Source organism: Xenopus laevis, chromosome 4L (genome assembly GCF_017654675.1).
Source record: "Xenopus laevis strain J_2021 chromosome 4L, Xenopus_laevis_v10.1, whole genome shotgun sequence".
NCBI classification, from domain to species: Eukaryota; Metazoa; Chordata; class Amphibia; order Anura; family Pipidae; genus Xenopus; species Xenopus laevis.
The window spans coordinates 130716707-130732946 of NC_054377.1; the positions used below are offsets into that span (position 1 = coordinate 130716707).

The 16240-nt window shown below is 38.2% G+C and overlaps 1 protein-coding gene across 3 annotated transcripts in view; it reads right to left on the minus strand.

Annotated features, from left to right (window-relative positions):
- Positions 1–7740: 7740 nt before the first annotated feature.
- Positions 7741–16240, minus strand: part of rad18.L (RAD18, E3 ubiquitin protein ligase L homeolog) — a 195883-nt gene continuing 187383 nt past the window's right edge. For all 3 annotated transcript variants that reach the window (XM_041590812.1, XM_041590810.1, XM_041590807.1), the window contains one exon: positions 7741–7903. In XM_041590812.1, the coding sequence (XP_041446746.1) occupies positions 7756–7903 (148 nt within the window). In that variant the 3' untranslated portion in view covers positions 7741–7755. The remainder of the gene's footprint in view (positions 7904–16240) is intronic.

Here is a 16240-nt window from a genome sequence, read left to right on the forward strand (position 1 = left end):
GTATCCAAGAGGTCATTAGATATAGAGTTGATGAATTATCTCAGAGGAATAGGATTGAACGCAGATGGTCTTTTTATATTGCAACTCTTGATGATGCTAAAAGAAAATTCATTCACAAACTTATGGGGAAAGATCATGAAAACTAGTTATTTTATTTAAAGACTAAGCCCTTTCACAAAATGCATTGTTTATCTTATTTAAATTTTCTTGATTGAGTCTTCAATTTTATTTTGTAAAGCTTGAGCTATATGGAAAGTACAAGTCTATTTATATTTATATATTTATATTTGTATTTGTTTTAACATTTTTTTGTTCCAATGTGTATGGTTGATATTGTACGAATTCTTTTAAAATTACATATACATGTTTCTGCATAGCCATACACTTGTGATTATCAAAAAGATATGTAAATTATTCCTATTTTATTGCAAACTCAATAAAAAGAATTTGAAAAGAAAAAAAAAAAATCTTTGCAAGACTAAGACTGTGCACATGCTCAGTGTGGTCTGGGCTGCTTAGGGATCGTCATAAACAAAGCTGCTTGAGTTCTGCATGGCTGGGAAGTAAGGCTGTTCATAAGTATGATTGTTTCCCTGATCAGCAGTTAGGGACCGTCTGACAATTCCTATCCACAGCAGTAAATGAAGGGAGAATTTCACTGCATACAGTCAGGTTTCTTATAAAAATGGTACACATTTTTTAATTAAACTATATTGGAGAAAGGTTTCTTTTTCATTAAAGAAAGTTATATATGCCTTTCCATGCCCTTTAAGGCAGCTCTCCTGAACTGATGGATCTGGGCTAAAATAGGGAGGCCTAGTCTGAAAGCCAATTAAGTAGATACATTATATAGAGTGTGAATGCTTAGTTAAAATCGAGGATGTCCCTGGCTTGCTAATTGGATGTTTATTATGATTGCACAGATAATATGAAGAATATCCACGCACTAAGGTGAGACAATATATACTGAGCTCCTAAATAAAACTTGCCAGTTGGAATATTTGCTTTAGGCTGTAGTTTTTACAGAGATCTTTTCTGACTGCCGCTTATACATGTTTAGCACAAGTCTGTTTTGAGCTAGTAAAACTGTCAGGCCCATGCTAAACCCTTTTCTTATTGCTTAAAGCGCTTAGCACGGCTTAGTGAGCCCATAACCTGCAGATGAATTCTCTATAAACTGTATAATGATAGGGGCAGCCGGCCGACCCTGCAGATTACCTATCCCAGTAATAAAAGCGCAAGAATTCATATTGAGGGATTATTAGCCAATAAGCTTGGCCTTGGTGCACCCTGTCGGATTTGCATGTTAAGAAATAAAATGAATCCTTTATTATCCTAAGGATTAGTGCACCTTTACCAGCTGAATAATATAAAAGAATAAGCCTAATTAAAGAAGTGTCCCAATGAGATCATTTACATATATTTAGGATATTAGGTTACACAATAATATATTTTAAGAATGTTTAAGTGTTTTTAATAATGGCATTGTTTCATTTAAAGGCATAATGTCTTCAAAAATCAAAAATTCCAAGGAGCACTCTTTTTCCGGTAGAGTCTGGAATACAAGCATTATGCTCACTGCCCAAAACTGCACCCAAGGCCATATATATATATATATATATATATATGACCTGCACATGGTTAACTTGTGTTGTTGTGCACCTTGCACCCTATGCACCCTATGCACCCATGGATATTGTATCTGGCTGAAGACACAGACCCCAGCATTCTAGGAAATACAAGGGACCCTTTAATTAATGCCGAATGCTAAGTACAGGGGTTGGCTCCATACAGGCACCTTCAATTCTGAACAGGTAAGGGTATTACAGATGTGGCTCCCTTTGCATGGAGGGTTTACCTTGTCCAGCCAGCACTGCAGAATTGGGCACAACTATTCCTCTATACCAGAGGTGCCTGATTATCTCCCTTCTAGTGATTGGCGAAACTGTCCCATTTGCTTAGAAGAAAAATTCACAAATTTGCAAAACGGCAAAAAATTCGCAAAACACATTCAAGTCAATGGGCGTCAAAATAATTTTGATGCATGTAAATTTTCAGGAGAGTGACAATTTTTATACGTGCGACTATTTTGTCCAAGTGCATTAAAGTCAACATGCGTCTGAATAATTTTGACGTGAATTTATTCATGGGCGGCGAAACAAGTAAAATTTGCAGCGAATCCATGCCTGGCGAATTTATTCGCCCATTACTACTCCCTTCCATTTGAAAGGAGCTCTGTAATACCTTAAGAAAAAGTAAAAGTGAAGGTGTAGAGAGAACTGAATACAGACTCAAAACAATTGGACACTGGGAAAAAACCCAGTGGGCCGCGCCAGCCCAGACCTGCTCCCCGGCATCCCCATCGAAAACTGTAGGCGCCCCCGCCCCCCAAATTGCAGCCAAATAGGACAGAAGTGAAAAGATATGAGGGAGACGGGTGAGGTTTGTGGCCTCTAGACAAGCTCAAGGCTGGGGTAGAGGCACCAGTAATGGCACCGACCCTGTTGAACGAAATACTTGACCAAATAAAAATACCCTTTAGACAAAGAGCAAGAGCCGAGACGTTCCATTACTCTAAATGAGTTCATTGTCAGCCTATATATATATATAATACACAAAAGCCATGAATATTTTGTAAATTATATCCTTATAAACGGTGAGTAGTGATGTCATCAGTTATAAACAGTGAGTTCTGATGTCATTTCTGTCACATGACTCACTGAACTTTGTGTATTATAATAAATAAAGTACCCCCAGTTGTAAAATATGAGGATATTAGAAGTTACCTCGGAGTTCCATGACCTGTATAAAAACACTCGGCCTTCGGCCTCGTGTTTTTATATGGTCATGAAACTCCTCGGTAACTTATAATATCCTTATATTTTACAAGAGGGGGTACTTTATTCACTATATATATATATATATATATATATATATATATATATATATATATATATATATATATACAATATCGAAACAGGGGGGTTGTGGGAGCACTCTAAAGGCTTTAAAGTATATATATATATATATATATATATATATATATATATATATATAAGTATAATAAATGCTATTGCATATGTACCCAAATAGGGGTTATTTTGTTACAAAGTTATGATCGTAAAATTGATAAGCCACCATACCTTGACGTGGTATGGTGGCTTATCAATTTTATGATCATAACTTTGTAACAAAATAACCCCTATTTGGGTAGATATGCAATAGCATTTATTATACTTATATATATACTTTAAAGCCTTTAGAGTGCTCCCACAACCCCCCTGCTTTGATATTATATATATATATATATATAAATATATATATATATATATATATATATATATATATATATATATATATATATATATATATATAATACACAAAAGCCATGAATATCCTGTAAATTATATCCTTATAAACGGTGAGTAGTGATGTCATCAGTTATAAACGGTGAGTAGTGATGTCATTTCTGTCACATGACTCACTAAAATTTGTGTATTATAATAAATAAAGTACCCCCAGTTGTAAAATATGAGGATATTAGAAGTTACCTCGGAGTTCCATGACCTGTATAAAAACACTCGGCCTTCGGCCTCGTGTTTTTATATGGTCATGAAACTCCTCGGTAACTAATAATATCCTTATATTTTACAAGAGGGGGTACTTTATTCACTATATATATATATATATATATATATATATATAGTGAATAAAGTACCCCCTCTTGTAAAATATAAGGATATTATAAGTTACCGAGGAGTTTCATGACCATATAAAAACACGAGGCCGAAGGCCGAGTGTTTTTATACAGGTCATGGAACTCCGAGGTAACTTCTAATATCCTCATATTTTGCAACTGGTACTTTATTTATTATAATACACGAATTTCAGTGAGTCATGTGACAGAAATGACATCAGAACTCACCGTTTATAACTGATGACATCAGAACTCACCGTTTATAAGGATATAATTTACAGGATATTCATGGCTTTTGTGTATTATATATATATATACTGTATATAGAGTCACATTTGCTATAGTAAATGACAGCTCCCATTATCTAAAGAGAATCATAAACCATTTATGAAATAAGTGAATAAGTCTGGTCAGTTGGGAATAACTAGGCCGGTCTCGGACCATTGCTTGCAGTCACTAGTTACACATGTATAATCATCTCCTCGATTTCATCTGGATCATCAACCAATTATAGGAAACGTACATTCTGATGAGCTTTTGGCAGTAACACCATAAAAACCTCCATGTTGGGGTTGTTTCAGGTAGAACTGGTTCCTGTCGAGGCAAAGAAACTGGGTTGACATGTTCCCCCAGGCTTTTGCATAATGGCCCTGTCTCCTTCCCAGAGAAAAGAATGAACTCCCTCCCTATGAAAAGCTTTCTTGCTTGTAACTGATTATAGACTGTGATTGCACTTACTTGTGGTTGGACTTGGACTGAATACAAACAGTGACACGCAATATAATATAATATGTCCGTGACTAAGTGCGTGACTGCAGGATGAGTAGACAAATAGACATTGTTTCAAGGCTTTATTCATATTATGTTGCAACCACGTCCTAAAGCTGCGCATACACTCACCAATAAAATCACATCACACGGGCCGAATTGGCAGCTTGAAGGAGTTATTCACCTTTAAATTAAAATTTTAGTATGATGTAGAGAGTAATATTCTGAGACAATTTGCAATTGGTTTTCATTTTTTATTATTAGTGATTTATGAGTTATTTAGCTTTTTATTCAGCAGCTCTCCGGTTAGCAATTTCAGCAATCTGTTTGCTAGGATACAAGTTACCCTAGCAACCATGCACTGATTTGAATAAGAGACTGGAATATGAATAGGAGAGGCCTGAATAGAAAGATGAGCAATAAAAAGTAGCAATAACTATACATGTGTAGCCTTACAGAGCATTTGTTTTTTTTACATGGGGTCCGTAACCCCGATTTGAAAGCTGGAAAGAGTCAGAAGAAGAAGACAAATAATTCAAAAACTTAAAAAAAATAAATAATCATGGCAAATTGAAAAGTTGCTTAGAATTAGCCGTTCTATACCATAATAAAAGATAACTTCAAGGTGAACGTCCCCTTTAAATCAGCCCTTGTATGGCTGCATTTAGGGGGTTATTTACTCAACTCTGAATGCAAAAATCCAGAAAAATTCATGATTTTTTAGTATAAAATCAGACTTTTAAAAAATCCCTAATTTTTCAGAATTTATTATACCCCGAGGATGGAAAAGTCCAAATCATATAATCTGGTATCTCAGACCTGTCGAGGTTGCATATAAGTCAATGGGAGAAGATCAAATGATTTTTTGATGTGCGCTGGGTTTCGTGCAATACCCCGAAGCTTTCGGAGTTTTCAGGAAAAAATCTGAGTTTTCGGTTGGAAAAAACGTAAAAATTGTGAAATTCACATTTTTTTCCAGCAAACCACATTTACAGGTAAATCTAATAATAAATGAGTGGAAAAAACCCGTGTGGATATAATCAGAGTTTTTGGTAGAACCTGTTGAGATAAATTCTGACTTTGGTAAATAACCCCCTTAGTGAGCAGAGAAGACGTTAATCTTGTTAATAGAAGCAGAGCAACATCACAAGACTTTCCTTTTCTCACTGACTTAATTTTCTTCTGACTGTCTAGTTGGTCAAAAGGAAGAGACAGCAGCATTGTGGCTTCAGATGGATTAGCTGTGTAAAAACTGCTATTAAAAATAGTTAACTCAATTTCTGTTCATTTGTTTCAAGGGTTTACATTTCCAGGTTATCAACAGAGGCTTCTTGGTACCTTTGCCTCATGGGTAAAATGACACTTCCTTCAGCAGCTTCAGGCACTTTTCTCTAGAACACGTTTGGGCAAAGTTAAAGGCAAACTGAAAGAGAGTCAGATCAGGCCTGGATTTGCTGTTGCGGTTATACCCATTAATTCCAAGGCAAGATATAACACAGGGCTGGCAAATGGCTTACTATACTACTACATCCTTTACTTTTTATATCTGGGAGTTTTGCTCCAGTTTTACACCCACTGTATTAAACGGTATAAAAAGGGTGGTTCACCTTTAAGTTAACTTGATGCATTTTATAAAAAAAAGCTATTTCTAAGCAACTTTTCAAATGGCCACCACTTTTTTTTTTTACAGTTTTTGAATTATTTTTCTTCTTTTTCTAACTCTTTCCAGCTTTCAAATGGGGGGGTCACTGACCCCATCTAAAAAAAAAAAACAAAACCTCTGCAAGGCTACACATTTAGGGGCAGATTTATCAAAGGTCGAAGTGAAGGTTCGAAGTTAAAAACTTCGTATTTCGAAGTAATTTTTTGGTACTTCGACCGTCGAATAGTCCAACTTCGATTCGAAATTGAAAAAAGCTTCGCAATTCGAAGGTACTGTCTCTTTAAAACTTTGACTTTGACCATTCGCCACCTTAAAGCTGCCGAAGTGCTGTTTTAGCCAATGGGGGACCTCCTAGAACCTGTATGGAGGCAATTGGAGGAGTTTGGGAGATTGAAGGTCGAAGTTAAAAAAAACTTTAAATTGAAGTAGAGCTTCTCCAAATCATACGATTTTAAGTAGGCCAACTTCGACCCCAAAAAACCTCGACCACCATTCAGTTGGACTTTTTGAATTCGAAGTTTGAAGTTTTTTTAACTTCGACCTTTGATAAATCTGCCCCTTATTGTTATTGCTACTTTTCATCACTCTTTTTTTTTACTCTCTTGTTCGCATTCCAGTGTCTCATTTAAATCAGTCAATGGTTGCTAGGGTAGTTTGGACCAATAGCAACCAACTTGCTGAAATTGCAACCTGGAGAGCTGCTAAATAAAAAACGAAATAACTCAAAAACCACAAATAATAAAAATCGAAAACCAAATGCAAATTGTCTCAGAATATCCCTCTCTACATCATACTAAAAGCTCATTTAAAGGTGAACAACACCTTTAATTATGAGTAGTGGGTCACCAGCCACATCAGTGAAGCACCGCACCTGACCATACGATCTGCTCCATATCTGAACACCAATGACTTCACCAGGTAATACTGCTGCCAAGTCCTACAGGAAAGATTTGCTCATTGTGCTGCTTATTTGAAATAAGGTTCTTTTGTGTTTTGTTTTATTTTGTTCTATTTAGTCTCACAGAGTGCCGTGTTCATGGTGTAAAAGGACTGATGCCCACCCAGAGCAGAACTCAGACATAACACAGGTTTTATTTGGAGGTCTCCACCTGGGGGGAACAAAGCCCTTCAGTGAGACCCTTGTACATCTGGAGATACAGTCAAATGCTCGCACATTAAAGGATAACGATACAGGGTGTTGTGCCTGTACCCAGCATTCCCCTGTAGTGCATGGGGCGGGTGCCTGCCAGTACAGACACAGTGATTTCTTAATTTGACTCATGAAGGTGCCCGGGAGCAGATAAAAAGATGGCGGTGAATTCTGCAGAAAGTGCATTTTTATGACAAAAGGGCCGGTCAGGGTTTAGCAATTACAGTCTCTGGGTGGCACAGAGCAAACTGGCACCACCCACCTGTGAAACTGCCACATTACACTTCAATTCCTGCTTTGACAAATGTGGCAGTTTGTTAGGATTGAACTGAATTCTTGCCTATGGAGTGTTGTGCTTGAGTGGCCGCACTAAATTCTAATGCCCTAGCAAATCAAATCAAGTTGCCTGAAAATAATTTTTTGGATGATATAGTAGGTGCCAATGTCATTTTCCATGACACTTAAACACATATAAGGTCACTTACCTACACAAGTGCAGTGTGCAAAATACAATTGCAGGCGCTGTTCTCTCTTCTCTTTTTTTTTTTCAATAGAATACGGCGTTTTTCCCATAATTCCAGCATCGGTGTGGCCAAGTGCAGCATTACATTGATCAGAATTTCTTCTGACAAGATAAAACAAATGCAAAAAAATAGCAAAAAAGGATTTAGTGAATAGCAGTGAATTTTTATAGAAAAGGACATTGAGATAACCTGTACCACTTCTCTCATGTGACACAAAAACAGCTCCCATTAATGCAGCAAATAATTCCCTGGGGTTATAGACAGTATATAGACAGTGTCCCAGTGCTAAACAGGATAAATGGATAACTGCAAGAAACATGTAACATTAGATAAGCCCTGACATTCCAAGGTTTGGCTGAGAAGCCCAGGGGTCCGTGTGTGACAGACGTGAGATGGAGACAGGGGGAATGGGGAACATCAACCCAGACAAGGGCATTAGAATTATAGAATGGAACCAAGAGCCAAGGAAATGTTTAGGATAAAAGGTATTTTTATTGCAGCCCAGAGCCAGGAATTTCCATAACATTTTGCTTCCAATAAGGATTAATTATATCTTATTTGGGATCAAGTACGAGGCACTGTTTTATTATTATAGGGAAAAGAAAATCATTTTTAAAAATTTGGACTATTTGGATAAAATGGAGTCTATGGCACACAGCCTTTCTGTAATTTGGAGGTTTCCTGATAAGGGATCCCATGTATGTACTGTGATACAAACCAATCATTTTACTGAAAAACAGGGGTGTAACTATAGAAAGTTTGGGGGCCCGATGATGTGACAATGGGGACCATGAACTATTCATCCCACTGCTGAAAATTCAGTAAATAGATCCCAATATAAACAGCTGTTGTTACCCTATAATAAGCAGTTCATATAAATAGTTCCATTAATTGATGTGCTAATTAAGAGTCAGTTCATTGGAGTTTAAACCCGGCCCACCTACCTGCCCCTGTCACACTGCTCTGCCTTCTCATTGTTGGATCCCAATGTTACATACGTTTTTGCACAAAAGTGGATGTTCACCTTTGAGTTCATTTGCAATTGGTTTTCATTTTTTATTATTTCTGGTTTTTGAGTTGTTTAGCTTGTTATTCAGCCGCTCTCCAGTTTGCAATTTCAGCAATCTGGCCGCTAGGGTCCAAATTATCCTAGCAACCATGTGCTGATTTGAATAAGAGACTGTGATATGAATAGGAGATTCAGTTCAGTGTGAAAAAGTCATCTCATGGTTTATCATGTGAAAATTCATGGATGAGATTCAAGTTGAAGAGAAAAAAACTTTTCTCCTAATTCAGCTCCAATTTCCCCCTCCCCCCCCCGTTTTCACGCGGAGAAAGGTTTTTCTGAATTGAAGGTTTTTCTGTAAATGATGTTACGTTTCTAGGCAAGTCCGGGCAGTTTTTGCAGAAGTTATGTTAATTGCATAAATGTTAATTTTACTTTTAAGTGACACAATTTGCATAATTTTTGCAGCTGCAGATTTCACTGACTCCCCCTCCCTGATGCTAGCCCTGCCTAATATATAGGGACAGAGCAAGAGAATAATGTTGGGTTACTGCCTGCCCAGCTTTCATTTCCCCTCGAGAATTAAGGATTGATAGCACTAGGTAGGTGCCTAATATAAAGTACTGTATAGGGGTAGAGATGAGGGGTTGGAAGTGTTGGAAGGGTTACTGCCTGCTCAAGGGGCTAGGGATTAGTAACATTATATAGCTGCCTAATATCCTTAAAACAATGTACATCGTATATTTTCTTTGACTGTATTACACACACACACACAATATATATATATATATATATATATATATATATATATATATATATATATATATATATATATATATATATATAAAAGGTTCACTTTCAGAAGCTCACACGTTATTTGTAAATCCTTTGGCACCCTCTAGTTAGCTGAGCCTTGTATCACTAAGGGCTCTTACACATTGGCGTTTTTTGCTGAGAAATGCACTCAATTATTGTCAAGACGCATATACCACGAGTATAAGCCTATCCGAGTATAAGCTGAGGTGCCTAATTTTACCTACGAAAATTGGGAAAACGTATTGACTCGAGTATAAATGCAGCAGCTACTGGTGTTTAAAATGGATTTAAATGTCCTGCCCTCTAAAAATAAAATGCAAAGTGGGTTTAGGCTCTGATTACAGTCCCCAATAGACTTTCTGGTCTAAAATATGGGTTGGATGTAATGAGGAAGGTGGCATTGTAAAGGAGGTACAGTTTGGGTTGGATCAGAAGATGTAGGGATTGGTCTTTGAACTAAATAAAATTGTGGTTATCAGTAAGTACCGTTCTGTAATTTCCCGCCGTCACACGTGTCACGCCATGTTCAGGGGCGGAGCAAGGTGGCGTGACGACGGAGCAGCTGCGGCTTGCAGAAGAGCACACTAGCCGCACAGTGCAGGATGGACTCCGGTCAGGCAGCCATCTGCTTCAGGGAAGAGGCACGCAATGTCAAAAGGCTTGCAGCTCCGTAATCACGTTGATCAGCTAGGTAAGTTTATACTGACTCGAGTATAAGCCGAGGTAGACGTTTTCAGCACATTTTGGGTGCTGAAAAACTCAGCTTATACTGGAGTATATACAGTACGCATCAAATGCAGATGGGACACAGCATGTTGCATCCCACCTGCGTTCGATGCTTACATGCGTCTGTGTGAGTACAACCCTCTTGTTAATAATTGAATGTGTTTACTCCTGCGCTCCCCTGTGGCTGAATGGAAGAAAGTAGAACGCAGGGGAGCACAGCAAAAAAACGCCTGTGTGTAAGAGTCCTAAGTGCTGCAGTAAATCCAGGTGAAACTTCACTGACCTAAGCCATTACTCACTGTAGCTTTATGCATTAATCTCCTCCTTGGAATGGTATCATAAACCTTAGAATAAATATAAAAGTAAATATATTAGGGCCCATTGATGGACACGCTCCGTCCACTAGGATGGACGCACTTTGCCACTGCTAGTAAATGAGGCCCACTTTTTTCAGTGTCTGGTCCAGTGACACCAGCATAGAAGAGGTAGGAGATTATTAGGGATGCACCAAATGCAGGATTCAGCCTTTTTCAGCAGGATTCGGATTCGGCCGAATCCTTGTGCCTGGCGAACCGAATCTGTATGTAAATTAGAAGCAGGTAGGGCAAACATGTGACTTTCCACAAAAGAAGAAATTTTTCCACATTTTCCTTTCCTGACCCTAATTTGCATATATATATATATATATATATATATATATATATATATATATATATATATATATATATATATTATATATATATATTTGCAAATTAAGATTTGGTTAAGGATTCGGCTGAATCTTTCACCAAGGATTCAGGGATTTGTCTGAATCCCAATTAGTGGATTGGGTGCATCCCTGGAGATTAGGCAGCATTGATATCATTCCATGCACAGAGCTACTTTATTTGAGGATTTGTTCAGCAGCCCTGAGCTCTATATTACACCTGTGTCACACAAAGCAGTTAAGGTTTTAGTGGCGCTTAAAGAGTATAATCCTGGCTTTAAAGGCCTTAACTAAATGGAGCTTGCAGTGTGTGTCTCCTGCCATAGGCACAATGACGGGAAATTAATTGCCTGGCTAATATTTCTGTAAATAATCCAAGCAGTTCATCTGACTGGCTGTAACCAGAGGTCTGCAGGAATGTGTGTCTCTCACAGACTCAGCCGCACAGGGGAATTTTCCTTTTAGCCCAGTGGGTTCAGTCACATCAGTTGATCTAATAGAAATGGATGTCGGCTGTTCTTCATAAGCTCATAGCAATGGCAAAGCAGCCATCTCAGAGGTTTACTATATACATACGTTTGCTCCTAGCATGAAATAGAGGAGATATTCGGCTGATGGCTTCGTGAAAAAAGAAGAGGCTTCACCTTGGCCATAAAGAGAAACCATTGACTGTCAGTTTCCCATATGCTCTTCTATTTTGCACATGTTGGTAATAATAGAAAACAATAACAGATCTAAGCTTCATTTTATAACCCAGGGCTTTGTGAAATTTGCTGAACTCTTGCGGAGAAATGTACAGTATCACACGCATGGTGCATGGTGCAAAGTGAATAACAAGCCTCCATGTAATTCCTATTTATCACCTGCCCTGGAAGTGCCAACAGGTACAGGACTTTGTGCTGCAATATGGAATTCACCTGTGCCCCCCCCATGAATACTGTGCTGCCTGTGTTTGTACATGAGTACTGTGCCTTTTGCATTTGCACGGATTGAGTGAGGAGGATAAATGACATCTGACTTCACTAAGGATTATTATTATTAACCTTATGGGCCAACATCTTCTCTTACTTTCAGCTCATGCCCTCTGGCACATTCACCTCCTGCTAAGCTGGAATCCAGAGGTGTAACAACAGCGCTCCAAAATATTCGGCATAGGGACTCCTGCGGCCGTAAGCGCGTCAATTTAAAGAAAAAGAAAGCGAGGGGAGGGGATTTCAACACTATGGAAGGTGTCCGGGCCCCCCTGTTCAAATGGTCTTTTATTCAAATGGTTGCTATGCTGATTTGCACCCTAGCAAACAGATTGCTGAAAGTGCAACTGGAGAGCTGCTGAATATAAAGCTAAATAACTAAAAACTCCACAAATAATAAAAAATGAAACCCAATTGCAAATTGTCTCAGAATATCACTCTCTAGACCAGGGATTCCCAACCTTTTGAACCCATGAGCAACATCCAGAAGTAAAAGGAGATGGGGAGCAACACTAACATGAAAAATGTTCTTGGGATGCCAAATAAGTGCTGTGATTGGCCAATTTGGAGCCTCTATGTGGATTGTCAACCTACATTGAGGCTCCGTTTGGCAGTGGACCTGGTTTTTGTACAACCAAAACTTGCCTCCAAGCCTGGAATTTAAAAAATAAGCACCTGCTTTGAGGCCACTGAGAGCAACATCCAAGGGGTTGGAGAGCAACATGTTACTCACGAGCTACTGGTTGGGGTCCTCTGCTCTAGACTCTAGATCATACTAAACGTTAATTCAAAGGTGAACATCCCCTTTAAGTTTGGACACAATAGGGCTTAGAGGCAAATATTAATAATGGAGATTTTCATTTGCCCAGAAATGCATTTGTAAAGACACTGCCAGCATATAAAATAGAAGAGATTCTATAGAGAAGAGGTTACATTTGCACCCTGAGCATTTAATTTCTTGGGCATTAATAACTTCAGCTCTGAAAGATGCTCTGCTGGATTGGGTGATTTACCCCAGATATAGAAGAATACGTTGAATTACTTTTGGCTGTCTTGCTGCCAGTGCCAGGCATGTAGGATAAGTGAGGAATGGAGTGCTGATATTTTTGCACTTCTACAGGAATCTTGTGCTGTCGGTGGGGCGTTGATAAAGAGTTCCATGGATTACACTCAGGAATTTCATTTGACATAAGAGTATATAGGGAGACAGTGTAGGGACTGGCTCAGATCTAAAGCAGAGGAGCCTTGACAACATAGAGCCAAACAAGACTTCACTACAGCAGCCGTCAAATAAAAAATGACGGAAGGAATAAGCAGATGAAATAGCAAGGAACGTTTATGAGCGCTGTAAAAAAGCAACTGAACTTTTACAGTGATGATAAAACGATGTCTCTGCGCTTAGCCCAGAATGTTAGAAATGTTGCAACATGTTCTGTAAAAATGCCAGCATGTTACATTGTGCTTAAATAATTATCTGCCCATTAAAAGATTTCAGAGTGCATGTTGTAACAATTACACTTTATAAAATACAAAACATCAGAGGCAATCATGGACTGGGGGCTGGAAAGCCGAAAGAGTCGACACCATTGTGGACCACTACTCGTGTGCTTCATCCAATGTGGAAAACATGATCACATGTACTAGGTGCTCTACAGGAGGCAGATACATTGGTGAAACAGGACAAAAATTGTGCACAAGGATAAACCATCACAGACATAAAATCAACACCAAATCATGGGATACACCAGCGGGGCAACAAAATCACAGTCTTCAGGACATGCAGATCTTAATTCTAAAAGGGAACTTTAAAACTGAACAGGAAAGAAGGATTTAAGAATTCAAATGTATGGAGTTATTTAACACATTAAGACAGGACCTTAATTTAGGGTCAGGTTTCATGTCACACTATGTGACCTGACTGAATCCAGACTCCTGGACTATTTACAACCCACCTTAATTCATTGTATTATCTCTAAAAATGATCTCTATCTATCTGTAACTTCCTAATGTATTGCCCATGAATAATTTCACTGATCTAACAGAATATATGCTGTGCCTTTCTAGCTTTCATTTGTATTTTGCCTGACGAAGGGGCCTTGGTGCTTCAAAAGCTGCAATGTATTTTTAGGGGCAGATTTATCAAGGGTCGAAATTCGACCATCCATTAGAATCCAACGGCATTCGAAGTCAGAGGATTTTATTCATTGTATGATCGTATTCTGATCGTACTCCGATCGTACCTCGAATCGTACGATTTTTATCATACGATCCTGCGATTTTCCTTCGATACCCAAAAACTTAGAAATATACTCTGGCAGGTCCCCATACGTTAACATAGCACTTCGGCAGGTTTAAGTTGGCGAAGTATTGAAGTCAAAGTTTTTTTAAAGAGACAGTACTTCGACTATCGAATGGTCGAATATTCGAACGATTTTTACTTCGAATCAAAGTAAATTCGAAGTCTTAGTATCCTATTTGATGGTCGAAGTATCCAAAAAATTACTTTGAAATTCGAATTTTTTTACTTCTAAAATTCACTCGAACCTTGGTAAATCTGCCCCTGTTAGCCAATATAGGTATCACTTCTACAATACTTTTTGTATTTGTTTGTTTTTTAATTTATTACTCATATTCCGGGACAATTGGGAAACTTTTACAGGGACATATGCCAGAGGCACACGATGCTTTTCCTTCAATGTAGAATAGGGGTACAACTGACTTACTGTATATACATATGTACAATATACTGTAGTGCTCATATTAGGAGGGCTGCAGTAAGATGCCATAGACAGATTCTATTTATTGGTTCTGTGAGGGACTGTTTGTGTACTTGAAATGCCACGGCCTATTTTGAATCCCAGACTGGACCTGCAGGAAACCCTTTAGTGTACTTGTAAAGCCCCTGAGTTATAGATATTTCCCTTGAGTGAGAGATGAGTGCCCTTAGTAATGAATTGTTACCTTGAGTTGAACTAAGTACCATAAATTATGGATATTTCCCATGAGTGAGAGCTAAGTGCCCATAGTAATGAATCGTTCCCTTGAGTGAGAGCTAAGCACCCTGAGCTATGGACCTTTCCCTTGAGTGAGAGCTATGGATCCATAGTAATTAAGTATTCCCTTGAGTGAGAGCTAAGCACCCTGAGCTATGGACCTTTCCCTTGAGTGAGAGCTAAGGATCCATAGTAATTAAGTATTCCCTTGAGTGAGAGCTAAGCACCCTGAGCTATGGACCTTTCCCTTGAGTGAGAGCTAAGGATCCATAGTAATTAAGTATTCCCTTGAGTGAGAGCTAACCAACCTGAGTTATGGACCTTTCCCTTGAGTGAGAGCTAACGATCCATAGTAATTAAGTATTCCCTTGAGTGAGAGCTAGGCACTCTGAGTTATGAGTCTTTCCCTTGAGTGAGAGCTATGTGCCCTTTGTTATAGATCTTCCCCTTGAGTTAGAGCTAAGGCTTCTAAGTAATTATGTATTCCATTGAGTGAGAGCTATGCACCTTGAGTTATGAGTCTTTCACTTGGATGAGAGCTAAATGCTACCATATATTATGGAGGATCAGGCAACCTAAGTTGAGGATCAAGGGAATGGAACTCCAAATGCCTAATATTATGAATGCTTAGCAACTGCCTGGATGCTAGGACAGATTAAAGGGGCAGCTCGCATTTAGGGTAAGGGTGCAATATACAACTGTGTTCAACATCAAACCAATGAATAAGGATTGCTTAAATTTTTTTAAAACTCTTGTCTTTGTACTAAACACTAGTGAACAGTAAAACTCAAAACATTTAACACTTCTTCTAGAAAACTACAAAGTATAGGAAGGCCATGTCCCATAGACTCCATTATAATAAATAATTCAATATTTTAATAATGAATTTTCCTTTTTCTCTTTAACAATAAAACAGAACCTCATACATGATCCTAACTAAGATATAATTAATCTTTACTGGATGCAAAATAAAACCAACTGGGTTTAATTAATGATTTTTTAGTAGACTTAAGGTATGGAGATCCAAATTATGGAAAGCTCCTTTATCTGGAAAAACCCAGTTCCCGAGCATTCTGGATAACAGGTCCCATACCTGTAAGTTGTGATAACAATTACTTTCTGCAGCTAAAAGCTGAAGAGTTTGTGTGTGTAAATATTTCACCGCAACTCTTAAATTTTAAGTTGAAATAGGAAGCCATTAAAAGAAACACTATAGGGTC